A 17,782-nucleotide genomic window follows, 5' to 3' on the forward strand; every position below is an offset into this window, starting at 1 on the left:
TGGATTAATACATATAAATAAGTTAGTATGACTAATATGATCCATTGATGTAAAATAGATGACTAGAATATGCTAGCATATTTAATTGTAGATCATGTGATCAAGATTTGTAATTAATAGAAAGATTAATGTGTGAAAGTTCGATAGGGGAGACATTTATCAGCCAACAAATGCAAACAATATATAAAATTTACATGACTTGCATTCTGTTATAAATTTAAAGGAAAAATTTGCAGTAGGGAATCCTATTTATGCATAGAATATCGTGAGAGTTTTTTTGTTATATTTTAAAGCCACTTATTAGTTTAGTTATGCATGAATATTTTTCCTAATAGGAAGTATTCATGGTATCATTTAAAATTTCATATAAATAAAAAATGTTAATATATAAGAATGAGATTACTTTTTTTATTTTATATAGAAGACTGATTTGTGTATTATTATAAGAGTATCCCTTTTGTATTTTTTATAAAAAATAGATGAAATAATTTTTAATGAAATTGTAATATTTTATTATTTAAATTATATTTTTAAATAAAAAATAAATTTAACCCTATGAAAAATTCTCAAATACTAAAATTGTATAAACATAACCACTTAAAATGATTAATTTTCTCTTTTGAAATTATTAATTTTCTCCTTAAAGTAAAATCAATTAGAAAATTAAAAAAAAGACGCAACAAAAATAACCCCAATAAATACTGCATCAAAATTTTGAAATTATTTTATTTAAGTAAAAAAAACATTCAATTTGGATTGTCCAACAATACATGTGACTTTAGATATTCGAAATCCTCATTTTATACGTCATACTTGACATAAGTTGTCACCTCCAATAGGTCACATGATGTGACGTTCTCCTTGTAACGGAGTATGACTAGCATTTGCACCAAATGTTGCAAAGAAAACGCCGTAAGTCATAAATGTAGATGGTCATTGAAAATAAGAATTAATAAAGAAAATTACATATGATTTACATTATCTGAAATTTTTAGCTAGTATAATGCTTGTAACAAAGATTGGCTCTTGATCTTCTAAGATGTTTTTTAAGTTTCCATAAAAAATTACAAATAGTAGATTATAATGGATGAGGTAAATAAAGAGAAATAACATCATGAAAAATGTGATGGTTGTATTTCCACATTTAAAATTGCATCACAACTTTATAAATGATGCTTTATAAATTGGACACTTGCATCTATATCCAATGTGTTAACTATGAGTTAAATGTGTGAGAAATATTCCATGAGTTATGGTTACCAAGTTCTCTATGCACCGTTAAGTTGCTTCAACAACACCACCACTAGAAATTATCTATTAAGAAAGCAAGCATATCGGCTAAATAATGGAATTGTAGATAAAGGAAGAAATCAATATTTAAGAAGATAATAATTTAATCAAGCCAATAAAGAAAAACTCTATAAAAGCTCAGATTCCTACATTAGATTCCATTGTCCTTAGCACAGTGGATAAAGACGTCATGCATAGAGAATTCCATCTCATCCAACATATAATCATTAGCACACCTCACAATATTATGGAAACCTAATTTATCGCACATGTGACTGGTGATATTAGGAAATTCCAAACTACCTGATTGAATATAGTCATCACTATTTTTAAAATATGTTTTTAGCACAACACCAGTAATGATGCACAACCCAAGAAGATAATTGTTCTTTCCATAACAAAATTACAACATTAACCAGTTTTACTACTCTGGAACTGTGTGCTCTATTGATCAAAATGACATCAATCAACAATGCGCTCCTCTTCAACCTCACCTGCATATCCAAGGAATGATGGATCAAATGTTTCACCCCATTCCATATTAGCAAGTGTAAGAACCTACAAAATCAATCCAGAAATTGGAGAGATACTCACTGAAGGGTAAGAGAATGCAATACCTAGGAGACAACATAACCAGTTTTACCAACCACTCTTGAAGCAGCTTCTCCATATCAGATTAGGGGCGAAGTTGTCCAATGTTTTGCCATTGGTGAAAGCCCAACAACTCTCCTTATAGGCCTACACAGCAACATTAAAATGTAAATTTTATTTGCATGCTTTGATATAAAACCTTATTGCATTGCAACATGTGTATTAAATTCTCCAACACAATGCTTGCATTAATTGTATTATTCTCAACTCAACCAAGCAATTGTATTGTCAATCCAATGCAACAATTGTATTATCAATTCAATGCAATGTTTCTATCACTCTTCAACCATTGCAATAACATTTCTCCTCCCAATGCACTTCTTGTAACATTTTTTAACATTGTATCCATACAAGGCACTTCTTGTAACATTGTATCCCTACAAGGCACTTCTTGTAACATTTTTTAAACGCAGGTTTGTTTACATCATTCCTTTCAACACAGTTGTAATATAATGTAGCATTTGTTTGCATATCCATCTCAACGCATGGCTTGTATAGTTCCAACACATTTGTTTGTGTATATCTGCAACACATATGGTTATATTATATTTTCATCACGTTGCATTGTATATATCCCTTGAACGCATTTTAATCACTGCATCCTTTCAACGCATTTGTTTGTATTATTGTCTCTTTGTAATAGCCTTTTCAACACAACTTGTAATATTTTTCCTTTGCACGCATGATGTATTTCTCCAACACACTGCACTATACCTCTAGCACATTTGATGTATGACTTCTTAATGCAACTTATGCATTTTCTCCCTCAATGTATTTGTAATAGTTCACACAGCTTCTAAATTTTCTTCAATGCATTCTTTAATGGCTATTCAATGCTTCCTTTGAATGGTGTTAAATGTTACCCCTTGATAACTGTCAAAACAACTCTCTCAAGTTCCCCTTTAGGAACTTCAAAGACAATATCTGGAGATGTAGGCAGTGGGTAGCCAGAGACCATTATTTTCTGGGTTTTAAGAGTAATTAGAATTAGGGATTTTGGTTTTTTACACTTTGAGGTTATGGATCTCCTTATCAATAAACTTTGCATTGTCATCTTGGACACAAGCAAACAAATTTTGTCATTCTTCGTACTTTGGGAGATGCATTTTGTCAGCCTTTCTCTGAGTAGTATGATGTTAAAGCACAAAGCTCTCTAGCATCTTTTGCAACATTCACAGCAAGAACCTACATTCCAATACTCTGCAGAATAAGTAGTTATGCACACACCTTTGAAATGATCAAAAAAGATTCTTCAAACTCTATAATAGCAAGTGATTCCCTAGAATCTAAAGTGGTTTCCAAGTTCCCCAAGGATAGCGATAAAGTTACTTTAACAGAACCACCACCAACAACCTGTCAAGAAAACATCATTTCCAACAAAAATTTGTATTCCACAAACAAGATAGATGCAGATAGATATCGAAAAAAATTGAGATTGTGAATAAAAAAACTAAAAAATTGCAAAATTACTACACTATACCTCTAACACATTTGATGTATGACTTCTTAATGCAACTTATGCATTTTCTCCGTCAACATATTTGTAATAGTTCACACAGCTTCTGAATTTTCTTCAATTCATTCTTTAATGGCTATTCAACGCTTCCTTTGAATGGTGTTAAACATTACCCCTTGATAGTTGTCAATGCAATCCATTATATGAAGCAAGGTAGACTTTGTCGATAGCTCAGATACCAAACAAAGCTTCTCAAGCTTTCTAAAGTTTTGTATAATCATGAGTACAACAACATCATTTAAAGGAGAGGACCAGTTAAAATACAAAAACTCCTTCAGATTTTTGTTTGCTACAACAATGGTTGCTAATGAATAATCAGGACAGGCTTGTTGATTCTCGTATTTATCAATAGACAGAGCAATCAAAGTTGATAACCCTGACAACTCTCTCAGGTTCCCCTTTAGGAACTTCAAAGACAATATCTGGAGATGTAGGCAGTGGGTAGCCAGAGACCTGAGGGCCGAGGTGATATCGATTGAAAAATGTCCTCCGAAAGCAAAAGCCCCTGTTTCGTTAAAACAACTATGCTCCTGCTAGAAATATATGCATCCTATTCTTCCCTTGAATCCAGCTGCATCCTGGTTCCTTAATCACCCTAGCAACCAAAATAGGACACAGAGCAGTAGTTTCAACATCACAATGCACTCTAAATTGAATAGAATGCAATTCTATTGTTTCTCGAGTCTCGACAAAGGACAAACGAATGCAAATTGCCAATATTTTCTCGCTTTACAGGAAATATGGTCCATTGCAGCCATGAAGAGTCTCTTCCTCTTCTTGAATTTCTTGAATTATAGCGAGACAAAAAACTATTGTTGTGGCAAGGGTTTACCTGGCCCCTTGTTGCCTGTAATCTTCGACACAAAGTCCAAACTGTTTGGAGGGATGGAAGACTGACTGTTGTTGCCTGCAATCTACGATGCAAAGTCCAAACCATTCGGAGTGATGGAAGACTGACTGTTGCTTCCCGCAATCTACGACGCAAAGCCCAAACCGTTCGGAGGGATGCTTGCAATAGAAGACATGAAGTCGAAATCGTTTGACAGTGATAGGTTAGGGTTTAATAACTCTTTTCTTAAGACTAGTTTTGATCCAACGGCTAATCACATTCCAATCGTCTAACATATAATCTAATGGGGCAAGGCAATGACAGGTGTAAAAAAGGGAAGTTCATTTCAGAGGGGAACACCTTATGGCATAAATATATCCATCATCGTCATTGTAACGGTATATGAATACATCCCAATTCTATTGTAAAACAGCTATACATTCATATATATATATATATATATATATATATATATATGAGTTATAAGTTTTGGAATTTTTGGTATGTATTTTTTTAATTGTATTTGTTTAAGTTTTAGAAAATTTTTATTGGAATTATAAGTTTAAGTTATGAATTTTCTATAATCTTAGTACTTTCAAACTAATTAATTAATTTTTTTAAGACTATTAAATTTATATATAAAATTAAAAAAATATTTTAAATAATAAATAAAAATTATTTAACTAAAAATTATTTCCCTTATTTTAATTAAAAATTATAAAATATATAATAATTAAATAACACTTTTTAACTTTATATATTAAATTATTTGTTTAAATACCACTGTATTTAAATTTAAAATAAATAAATTTAAAATGTTTTTTTTTTTTTTTTTTTTTTTTTTAAATATAATTATACTCAAATTTAAGATACATTAATTTAAAATGAATTATTTTTTATAAAACTTACGAAGACATCATCGTTTAGTTGATGTACTATGATCCTACACTTCAAGTTCACCCTAAGTGGGCGTAACGGTATAAGTTAATGTAATGGTATAAATTAAATTTCTAAAATAAAAATGTTACAACCAAAATTAAATTTAATAATTAAATCTATTAAAATATATTAATAAATTAAAAACACATAGCATAAAATATTTGGTTTAATAAAATTGTGTTACATGTTTAATAAGATGTGTCAATAACGCTTGTTATAGTACTGATAAAACATATCAAAGTTTTTATTGATATGTTTAACAAACCTGTGTACTTATCATAGGTGTTTTCATGATTCATATGTTTTACCAAATAATGTAATTTTTTTGCTAAAGGTTTTAATGTGTTTTCAACATAGATATGTTTTAATTTTTAAAATTTATGAGGCGGAAGTTCAAATTTTCTATGATTTAAAGTCGTATAATTATTATTATAAATTTTATTATTTAAATTAATTTTAATTTATTAAATATATATAAAAAATTAAATAAATTTATATTTTTAAATTGGATAATATAAGTGAAATATTTATATTTATATTTATTATTTAAAAAAATTATATTGTGGGATTTTGAGGAGTTACATTTTTATGGATAGTAAGGATTGGTAAGTTAGATAAAATTCAAAAAATAGAGTGAGAGTAAATGTTTTTCACTTTTATTATTTTATATGGATGCCAGGTTTAGGTTTCAGAGAGTTGTGGAGGAAGATTGAACAAATACAAAATTAATTTATAACCTACAACCTCAATATTAAAGGAAATAATCCCTACCTATCTTGAAGCAAATATTCTCTCATTGAAAGCATTAATACGACTAGTTATCTTATCTATAAGAAGAATTTATACAACATGGATGCTAAGAGGTTTCCTAAAATTTCTTCTAACTCTAGCCAAAGCCCCCACCAAGTGAGGGTGGCATAAGGATGCCCAATATTGGCTAGACCATTGGGGAATAAAGAAGGAAATCATCTTGTAGAATTTAGATAATATTAAAATTATTATTACTTCCAAATTTAAGGAGAAATTATGGGGAAATAATGAGTCGGAGGGAAAAAGGAAACTACGATATTATAATGAGGTGATCAACTCCAATCTGAAAAATGTAAATTATCTCTTTTCTAGACTAGCTAATTAAGAAGAAAATGAACATTGATAAGATTAAAACTAATTCTTGTGAGATTCATAGTGAAACTCAACATTTAGCAATTACCAAAACACCATGGGATTTAAGTGTTTGTCTCTTGTATAATCCTAATAGTGTTCAAGATGAAAAACAATCTTAAATTGTTTATTTTATGCTCACGTACGATCTAATTTTTAAAATATTTGTCTCATTACCAACTTTTTTTTATCTTTTAACTAAGCAAATCTATGGTGATCTTAGAGTGCTCCTCTCGCTTCTTTTTTAGAATTGAAATAAAATATTAAAGAATTATAATTAATGAGATACCTTCTTAAGGTCAAGTAGGTAGACCATATAGAATTTAATAGACATTAATCATCAATATCATTCTTAAGGTCGGGTAGGTAGACCATATAGATTTTAATAGACATTAATCATCAATATCATTATAAAGAGATATGTATAAAAGATTTTTGTGTGAAGTGTCCATTGAGTTATGTTGGAACATTAATCGAAGGAATCACATCCCTTCGACTTATTACTAGCGCCTAACCATAAGGGTATCAAGGAGAAGTGATCTTATGACCTCCCATTGGTGAGGTGCTTTAATGACGAGAACTCAACCAATTGAACTAACACTTATGGCTAATCCTATGATTTATTATCCCTTGGATTTATAATATTAATAGTAGGATTTAATAGTATTCCCTTAGGTTTATAAACCCTTCAGTTTATAATATTAATCCCTTGGATTTATAATTTGAATAATCTCTCGAGTTTATCGATCCCATGAGTTTGTAATATTAATAATCCCTTAGGTTTATAATATTAATCCTTTGAGTTTAATATTATTACCTTGGGTTTATAATATTAATCCTTTGAGTTTAATATCATTACCTTGGGTTTATAATATTAATCCCTTGGGTTTACTAATCCCTTAGGTTTATAATATTAATCTCTCAGGTTTATAATATTAATCCCTAAGATTTATTGATCCCTCATGTTTAATATTATTCCCTTGATCTTATAATATTAATTATTGGGTTTCATATTATTCCCCTAAGTATATAATACCTAAAATAAAATATTCATTAATTTGAATTTCAAAGTCTATCGATAGAATTTAAGAACAAAAACTATGTAGACACAAGTATTTTGCAATGCCCCATATTATTGTAAAGACCTTTTTATTAGGCTTAAGAGATAAAAATTAGACTTTGACTTAAATGAAGGAGTTGCAGCTCACAGGTGTGTACAGCACCTGGAGACTGCACCCAAACAAAGAAGAGACTCTCTCTTCGTTCACTCTACATTACATCAAATGAATATTACAATATTAAATACATCACTGAAAATTAGGTAGTTGTGAACAACCTCCTAAACTCTAGGAACAAATCCTAAACTAAGGAGATGCGTTACAACCATATAACCATTTCTCCATTATTTTTAACTCCCCCCCTTAATGGAGAAAGGGTTATTCTGCACTCCTAACATCCCTCTAAATAACTCAAACTTTACTCGCCCTAGAGGCTTAGTAAAAATATCAGCTAAATTATCACAAGTGTTACAATAATCCACACATATTTCTTTAGACTGTATCTTTTCTCGAACAAAGTGAAACTGAGTGTCAATATGTTTAGTATTTTTATGGAAAACTGGATTGTATGCAAGCTTTATTGTGCTCTGGTTGTCAGTTTTGATGTTGGTTGCTTCTTTCTGTCCTTCGCCTGCATCGCTAAGCAATCTCCTCAACCAGATGGCTTCGCATGTAGCTGCACACAACACCTAGTACTCAGCTTCACATGATTAATGCTACAGTACTTTTCTTTTTGCTATTCCACGAAATAACCCCGGATCCAATACTAAATGCGTAACCTGTGATGGATCTACGATCATCCAGGTCACCTTCCCAATCAGAATCTGAATAACCTGCTAAAGTAACATCAGAAATGTCAGTGTATAAAATACCATAATTACAAGTACCACTAAGGTACCTCAACACACATTTTGTTGCAATCCAGTGACTTTCAAGTGGTTTGGACATAAACTGGCTTAGCAAACTAACAGAATATGCCAGGTCAGGTCTAGTTGTCGTGAGATATATCAAACTTCCCACTAGCTGTCTGTACAAAGTGGCATCCACCTGTTTTGTGCCATCATCACTGCTTAACTTTAAATTCTGCTGTAATGGTGTTGCTGCTGTTTTGCACTACTCCATTCTGAATCTTTCAATCTTGCAGGTAGTCTAGTCTTCCTACCTGATCTTCTAGGTAGAGGACTTACCTCAAGTCTATCTGTTTCAGCACTTTCTGGGCCTGCATCATCGCTTATTACACTATCTGCTGCTACTTCTCCCTGTTTCTGCTCCTGCTCCTGCTCCTGCTCCTGCTCTTCATCTTCGTCACTGTTCATTTCTATCAGCAATGGAATGTGGCTATCACTATTAGAGTCTTCCTTTCCATCTTCAGCCTGTTCATGAAAAATAACATCTCTGCTTGCAAAAACTTTATGAGTCACATGATTATATAACTTGTATGCCTTATACTCTGTGCCATATCCAACAAATATACATTTCAAGGCTTTGGGGTCTAACTTCTTTCTATCTGCTTTCGGTATATGAGCATAAGCTTTTGATCCAAATATTCTTAAATGACTAACTGTTGGCTTGAGTCCAAACAATGCTTCAAAGGGGGTTTTGAAGCCTAGACATTTAGTAGGACTCCTATTCTTTAAATAAACAACAGTATTAATGGCTTCTGTCCAAAGACCATTTGAAAGTCCCTTACCTTGAAGCATACTTCTGGCGCACTCCACAAGGGTCTTGTTCTTCCGTTTTGCTACTCCATTCTGCTGTGGAGTGTGTGGCACTGTGAATTGCTGCATAATCCCATGCTGCTTGCAGAAGTTCATGAACTCTCCTAACCTGTATTCTCCCCCTTGGTCCGAGCAGAGAATCTTTATCCTCTTTCCTGTTTGGTTCTCTATCATAGATTTGAACTCTTTAAAGTACCGAAAGGCTTGACTCTTTTTACTTAAAAAATACACCCATGAAAACCTAGTGCAATCATCTGTAAACAACAGAAAGTAATATGCTCCTCCTAAAGACCTAGTTTGCATAGGTCCACAAATATCTGTATGCACTAGTTCTAGAATGTCTCTTTCCTTTCTGTTGACATGCAAAGGGAACTCTTCTCTATGCATTTTCCCTAATGCACATCCATCACATTCCAGCTTGGCATTATGAAAAATAGGGAGTCCATCGACCATACCTTTCTTCTGAAGTAAGATGAGGTCTTGCAAATTGAGATGTCCAAATCTCTTATGCCAGAGATTTTCGACTGTTGATCCAGCTGCAACCATTGCTTGTCATGGCATACTCTTTGCATCCAATCTGTACAAATTCCCCACACGCACTCCTGTTGCAACTGTTTCCATCTGGCTATCCTTAATGACACAACCATTCTTAAAGAATTGCACCTACATGTCCTAGTCTGTAATCATTGAGACATAGATCAAGTTTTTCTTAATTCTTGGAACATATAATAAATTTTAAAGATGTTTAATGTCGCCACTAGGTAGCTTCACAGGAATATCTCCATATCCTTTGATCTCATACCCACTGTCATCTCCTAGATAAATTTTTGATCCGCATGCAGATTCTTCAAGAAATTCAAAACAGTCCTTCTTACCGGTCATATGTGAAGATGCGCTAGAGTTTACATACCATATGTCGTCCTCATCTCCCTTTGATGCTGAAAGAGCACAATCGACTGTGAATAGTCGAAGATCATGGCTGTGGTCCTCCTCTTCTCCAGCAAAACACCCCTGATGTTTCCTCTGTTTGCTTCTTCTTTCATCCGCCTGCCGCTTATAACATTCTTTAATCTGATGACCAGGTTTCCCACAATAAAAACATCTCTTAACATAATTATTAGTCATACCTTTGAATGATCTCTTTTGAAAAGAGTTGGCTCCTTTCTGCTGCTGCTGCTGCGGTTGCTGGTGTTGGTGCTGGTGCTGCTTCCCTCTGTACTGTCGCCTTTTTGCCATCAGAGCAAGGTCATTGCTCTGAGTTTTCAGATTCTGTCGTCGCTCCTCCTCCTGGAGCAGAATCGTTGTCAGCTCATCAAATGAAGGGGCTTTCTCCCTCACTGACAGTCTTGTGATGAACGTCTGGTATTCATCAGTCATTCTGTTCAATGTAAGCGTGACTAGATCTGAGTCGGACACCTTTTCTCCAATAGCTCCCAGTTTGTCACTCAGATCCTTGACTCTGGCCATGAATCCAGCAACGGACTCATTCTCGTCCATCTTCAATGCAAACAGTTTTCCCTTGAGTGCCAGAACACGATTTGTATTATGTGTCTCATACAAGTTCTTGATTGTTGTCCATATATCAGCGGCCGACTTAGAATCTCTGATATGTGGGATAATATTGTATTTAACGGACATCTTCAGTATAACTTTTGCTTTCGTTTCTCTTTTATCCCAATCTTGTTCTTGGGTCGTTGTTCCAGATCTCTACTCATTTCCCTCAATGATCGACCATGCATTTACGCTCTCCAGCAAAGTTTGCATTTTGAATTTCCAGTTGGAGAAATTCGATCCATCGAGTTTGCCAGACTCGTGGAGGTATGATTCTATACTGTTGTTCATTTTTGCCCAACTGAACACTCCAATCGGCCAACACTGGGAAAGTCTGATCTGCTACCACAGAACAGATCAGGAACTTCACTGTGCCACAACCGGGCAAGTCCGATCTACTGCCACCGAACAGATCAGGGACTTCACTATGCCACCACCGGGCAAAACCGATCTTCTACCACCGAACAGATCAACAAACAAGCTCCAACACGCCACCACCGGGCAAAGGCGATCTGCTTCCACCGAACAGATCGAGGAGCTGCACTGCACCACCACCGGGCAAAAAACCGATCTGCTTCCACCGAGTAGATCACAGAGCTCTGATTCGCCATCACCGGGCAGGTCCGATCTGCTACCTCTGTGCATATCAAGGAACCTCAATTCGCCACCACCGGGCAAATCAAATCTGCTGCCACCGAGCAGAAATCTCCATGTGCCACCACCGGGCAACTCTGATCTGCAACGAAAAATTGCAGATTTTCAGAGAGAAAGAGGTTGGCTCTTTGGTGCTCTGAACAACCACAAATCCATGCCAATTGCAGAAAAGAAAAATTTATGAAGTGCACCGAAATTGGCGCGATTAACAGCCACGGATCCGTGCCAATTCAGTCACGATTTCGATGGCGCGCTTATCAGCCTCAAACCCGCGCCAATGGGCGCGTCTGTTCTCTAAAAAATCGCGCCAATCCGCTTCTGCTTTTAAAGGCGCGCAACAAGTCCGAGCCAACCCTTTCTTGCACTCAGAGATGATCAGTCATCTGAGATCCGTCTTCACTCCAGGTGTTACTGCAGTTCCACCTGATCATACAGATACACTTACATGCTCTCCTGCCACTACAGCTATGTAATTAATGATGCATCCCTAAGAGAGAAAAAAAATAAGGCTATCTCTACCCTAAGCTCTGATACCAAGATAAAAATCAGACTTTGAATTAAATGAAGGAGTTGCAGCTCACAGGTGTGTACAGCACCTGGAGACTGCACCCAAACAAAGAAGAGACTCTCTCTTCGTTCACTCTACATTACATCAAATGAATATTACAATATTAAATACATCACTGAAAATTAGGTAGTTGTGAACAACCTCCTAAACTCTAGGAACAAATCCTAAACTAAGGAGATGTGTTACAACCATATAACCATTTCTCCATTATTTTTAACTTTAAGTAGTTTTGCGCCCAAGTTTTTGAGTAGGCAATGTCAAAAATTAGGACAAAAAAACATGCATTCTTAGGCGAATTTTTGGCGTTGACAAGGATAGGCTGCTTGATAAGGAGAGTCAAAAGTAAATAAAATTATAACAAAGGTTAAGGGTGAATGCCACATGGCCGAAACTAAAATGATATGGTTCGTGGTCAATAGTATGATGACGCAGACTTTTTAAGCTTTTGTAATGCAGAAAATGAACTTCCTCGAGTTTTTGATTGCACTAAAATATGGGAATTGTGTAATGTCAATTTCAAAAGGGAATTTGTGTAAATAGTAAAGTAGGAAGGGATAAACCGTGACAAGGTTACATGTTCCTCATATGAGTAATCAATAACTATGAAAGGTCTAAGCATAGTCGAATCATATTCTCTAAGGCTTGATTTACCCTGAGATGGATTGGTTACATGATCATGGGGACAAAAGAGTGAGGAAGAAATACACCCCTTAAATCAATCAAGCTTGTGTAGAAAATTTTTTCACAATACTTATTGGGAAATTATTGATGGCCAAACATAATCACATTTTGGCTTGCATATTGTTAATATTGGGATTGTAGGGTGCATATTTGGTGACTCAAGGAAAATGGCTTTAAATTTGGGGATTTGTCGAGTGTATATTACACTTGTAACTTCTAAACAAGCACAAACCAATAAGAGCTAATGGAGAATAATTGAAAAAAGCAAGGAGTTGGAAAATACCTTTGAATATCTTACAATTTTTTTTGTTTCCTATTATTAAATACATTTTTGAGCTAATGGAGAATAATTGAAAAAAAGCAAGGAGTTGAAAAATACCTTTGAATATCTTACAATTTTTTTTTGTTTCCTATTATTAAATACATTTTTAAATATTTCTACTCGTACACTATATTCATGCGTCGCGTATTGAGTTTTAGCATCAAAAAAATTCCAAATCTACAATACTATGAATACCCATGGAAAATATGAAAACCATAAATAGATATGTTAACTCTAAGCCCAAAAATTTAGTTTTCCATAACAATATTCTCATGTTATGTTCATGCTCCTATTCTCATGTTATGTTCATGCTCCTATAACCAAATAGAAGAGGAATGAAATTATTCAATTGTTTCTGCCTTGAATATCTAAATGAAATTGCTTACGTATATTGACTACAATAAGAAATTGTACATCATTTAGGAGGTATGGGTCTATTATGATCTTTAATTGGGAGTTAATAAGCCCCCACTACCACACATTATTGAAGTAATGAATCTTCTGTGGACTTTAGACTATGAATCTCGTATAAATAAGTATAAATAAATATAAACCAATAGAGGCGTACATTGAATAAAATGAGTGAGGGAGTGTTATTTCTATGTAAAATATTATGTAGCTTATTATTATTATATGTTTAAAAACTAATGATTTAGCGTAAGGAGAGAATATTCATCATTTTGAAAACGTTTATTTGCTCTTTCACATGGGACTTCTTAAAATTTAGTTAACTTTTATTTATGTAAATAGAGACCGCATTCAATTTGGGTTGTCCTACATACGTGTGTCATTACTTAACCACGTATGTCACGTGACGTCACCAATACAATGGAATACAAATGTATTTACATAACCACGTATGTCACGTGAGGTCACCAATACAATGGAATGTTTGGAGTTTAAAAATTATGTTTTAAAAGGAGTTTAAAAATTATGTTTTTTTGTTTTAAAAGTTATGGAAATTTTGATCATATTTTGAAAAAAAATTGATAGGGATTTTTGTAAATCTAAGTAAAAGTCGCTAAAATTCATAATTTTAAGTGTTTTATATTTTTTTATGGTGTTGAATCCATTTTCAACATCGAAAACATTTCTACTATTGAAAAACATAATTCAAACACTGCATTTACAAAAAATTTTAAATTTTTAACCAAAATTCCAACCACTTTTAACGATCCAAATAATTTTCAACCTCTATAAACGACTCCCAATAAAATTCCAACCCCCAATAAGATTCCAATATAGCGTAAATTCATCATCATCGGATGTTTAGTAAAATATAAATATAGTTACGTTATTTCTTCATATTCTCGACTCTTTGTGTTATATTGCTTGTTTAAATATAATTTTATCTAACTGTATCATAAAAATTATTCAAAATGAAATTATATTTTTTTGGAAATTTTTACATACCCAAAGTTTTAAATTTTTACATACCCAAAGTTTTGGAGAATCTTTGAAACGACATACAACTTAGAAAATCAAAATATATAGATAAACTCAGTGATGTTGTTGGGTAAAACAAATCAATCGACAAAGAATATGTGTGAGTGCCCGAAATGACTTAAGAGAATTTAAAAAACAAATATATTTAGTCTTTACGCGGGATAGAACTACCAGAACATATCAAGATAAAATAAATATAAATATAGAAAATGTTAATATAAATATAAATCAATAACATATACCAGTGTACTTATATAAATTAAAAAGTTATTAAATGTGGATATGCAGTAATAATTTATAAAAGTATTTTATTATTTTAGTGTTAAAGTTTAAAAAATAAAAAATAAAAAACAATTAAATTGTAAGTTTATTTTAAATTATTTTTTTTGTAAGTTTGGTAGGACTTTTTCATTTTCCAATTTTTATATGTCCGTTATTTACCTTATTTGCGGGGCAGGTAGTACAAGAATTGAACCTAAGATCTTCGATTCTGTGAGACTTCATTTCCACGGCCATTGCCACTTGAGCTACCCCTTGCGAACCAAATTTTGGTTTTTATAGAAGTGACAAGCCACAAAAGAGAGGAGCATAATAATCTACTCAATATATCATAATTTTATTTTAAATTATTATTATTATTAAAAATAATATATTTATTAAAAATATATAGAATAAGATTTATAAAGATTTATTTTTATTTTATAATAAAATTTTTAATATGTAAATATGTTTTTTATCATAATGGGTAATCAATAAGATAGATTTAAAAAACCTGATTTTATTTTATGATACTAAGTTTGATTTCGTCAGTAAGATTTTATTTATAATACTAAGTTTTATTTGGTTATTAAGATTTTATTTTAGGATACTAAGTTCTATTTGGTGGATAAAATTTTATTTACTTTGTTTCAAAGATTTCAATAAGTAAAAAATTTAGAATTTTAATTTAAATTAGATTGGAAAAAATTAAATATTATATCAATTATACCATGTTTAATAATTTTTTTTATAATACAATTTAAATATTATATTATTTGAATTTTTTTTATTAAATATATTTAATTAATTTTTTAAAATTTTAATTATTTCAAAAAAAAGTCCATTAGGCTTTGTGGGAGAGTCCACGTTCACCTTTAAACTTCTAGATATGGTATACATTTTATTTTCTATATTTTCGATTTCAGAAAAATCATAAAATGAGATTCCATGGGCTACAGTGTCCACATAGTAAGGACGGGTAGGTTGGACAAATCTGATAGCCAGAACCGACCGGATCCTTTGAAAGAGATGTGAAATATATTCGTGCGCGACCTGTCGATTGAATTGCGGTGAACCGATTAATTAACTTTTATGGTAAAATAATCATCAATTTCAATTTCAAAGTTCACTAATATAATTTAAAATATATGAGGATTTTGTTGAATTCTAATTTTCCACTGGTAGTTTCATTCTTAACTCCCAATTGAAATCCAAACCAACCAAATAATATACACCTCAAGTAAATACCTTTTGTTAACCTACTACGTAAATTTGGGACGCCAAGGTGAGAAATTACTTTACAAACGCTTGCGTTTTAAGGGTAATTTGTTGGCCGGCCTGACAGAGATACGCTGCTTGATGACGCGTAATGCATAGGAGGATGGTCAAAAGTAGATGAGATTCCAGGTGAGGAGAAATCAAAAGTAGATGAAATTGTAGGACAAATCAAAACGATATACGATGACCCGAACTGGTTAAGTTTTGACATACACGCAAAATCTCGTGTTTAGAAATCAACTGGTGAAGTGTTGACATACACGCAAATCTCGTGTTTAGAAAGCAAAAGTACATGAAATTGTCCGTGCTTTATAATACGATGACCCGAACTGGTTAAATTTTGACATACACGCAAATCTCGTGTTTAGAAATCAACATCCCAACGCATGTGTAGAATAAATAAGCTGGTTGCTCAACCCTTCTCCAAATACTGTGGTAGCTGCAAGTATCATTTCAGACATCTCTTCCATGGCGTTGGGATGTCCGATTACGGCTACGAAGTGACCAAGTATCTCTATGCCACTTCCAACATCAATCTCCCTGCGGTTTTCCAGAAGCCTCAAGTGCAGAAGACGTGGAGTACTCACGCCAACTGGATCGGCTTCATAGCCGTGGCGACGGACAAGGACGAGATCAAGAGGCTCGGGCGGCGAGATATCGTAATCGCGTGGAGAGGAACAGTGACGAATCTGGAGTGGATCGCTGACCTCATGGATTATATGAGACCCGCGGAATTGAACAACGTGCATCGGCATCCTGACGTGAAGGTGGAGGCGGGATTCCTGAATCTGTATACGGCCAGGGAACACGACTGCTGGTTTTGTAAAAGCAGCGCACGGGATCAAGTCCTCGCGGAGTTGAGGCGTCTGCTGCAGAAATACAGGGGCGAGAAGTTGAGCATAACGATCACGGGCCACAGTCTGGGGAGCGCGCTCGCGATGCTTAGCGCATACGATATCGCAGAGTTGGGGTTGAACCGCTCGGGGAACGGCGATCAGGTGGAGTCGATTCCGACAACGGTGTTCTCGTTCGCAGGGCCGAGGGTGGGCAACGCAGCATTCAAGGATCGATGCGAGGCGCTGGGAATCAAGTTTCTGAGAGTGGTGAATGTACACGACAGTGTGCCCAAGGTCCCCGGGATTCTGTTCAACGAAAAGTTGCAGATGATGAAGCGGTGGATCCATAAGCTTCCGTGGAGTTACTGTCACGCTGGGGTGGAGCTGGCTCTTGATCACATGCATTCTCCGTTCCTGAAGCCCACGAATGATCCGTCGTGCTTTCATAATCTGGAGGCTTATCTCCACCTGCTGGACGGATACCATGGGCGAGGGCAGCGCTTCTATCTGTCTTCTCGCCGCGATCCGGCTCTGGTGAATAAGGCGTGCGATTTCCTGAAGGACGACTACCTAGTTCCTCCCTTCTGGAAACAAGACTCTAACAAAGGATTGATCAAGAACTCCGAGGGTCGGTGGGTTCAGCCCGAGAGAAGCAGAATCATCGAAGAGTCGCATACAGATCACCACGAGTCACTCGATCACCATTAATATTGGTCATCGGGCATCTGCAGTGTAGTGTCGCAGAGTTTATTTAGCTTTCAAACCGCTTCAAAACCTTAGTAAGGGAAAAATCCACCATGATTCGGTAATCGTAAATACAGTTACTTACTATTGATTCTGTAGCGATTATGGTTGAAGTTAAAAAAAAAAAAAAAAAAAAGGGGTTTTCTAACGCAGAAGCTGATCTCTCTCTCTTGAATTTGAGTGTGTATTAGTTCAAAAGGGAATTGTGTAAATAGTAAAGTAGGAAAGGATAAATACGTGATCAAGTCAGCGAGATAAACTAAACAACCATATAATGAGAAC

At 34.1% G+C, this 17,782-nt stretch overlaps 1 protein-coding gene across 1 annotated transcript; it reads left to right on the top strand.

Annotated features, from left to right (window-relative positions):
• The first annotated feature begins 16,385 nt into the window (after window positions 1–16,385).
• Window positions 16,386–17,481, top strand: LOC149264490 (phospholipase A1-Igamma1, chloroplastic-like). The gene has a single exon (XM_089389781.1). The coding sequence runs from the start codon at window positions 16,400–16,402 to the stop codon at window positions 17,462–17,464; it is 1,065 nt and encodes a 354-aa protein (XP_089245907.1). The 5' UTR covers window positions 16,386–16,399; the 3' UTR covers window positions 17,465–17,481.
• The last annotated feature ends 301 nt before the right edge of the window (window positions 17,482–17,782 follow it).

This window comes from Pinus tabuliformis, chromosome 6 (assembly GCF_031772625.1).
Source record: "Pinus tabuliformis cultivar Carrire ecotype Pingquan chromosome 6, CPIR1, whole genome shotgun sequence".
NCBI lineage: Eukaryota > Viridiplantae > Streptophyta > Pinopsida > Pinales > Pinaceae > Pinus > Pinus tabuliformis.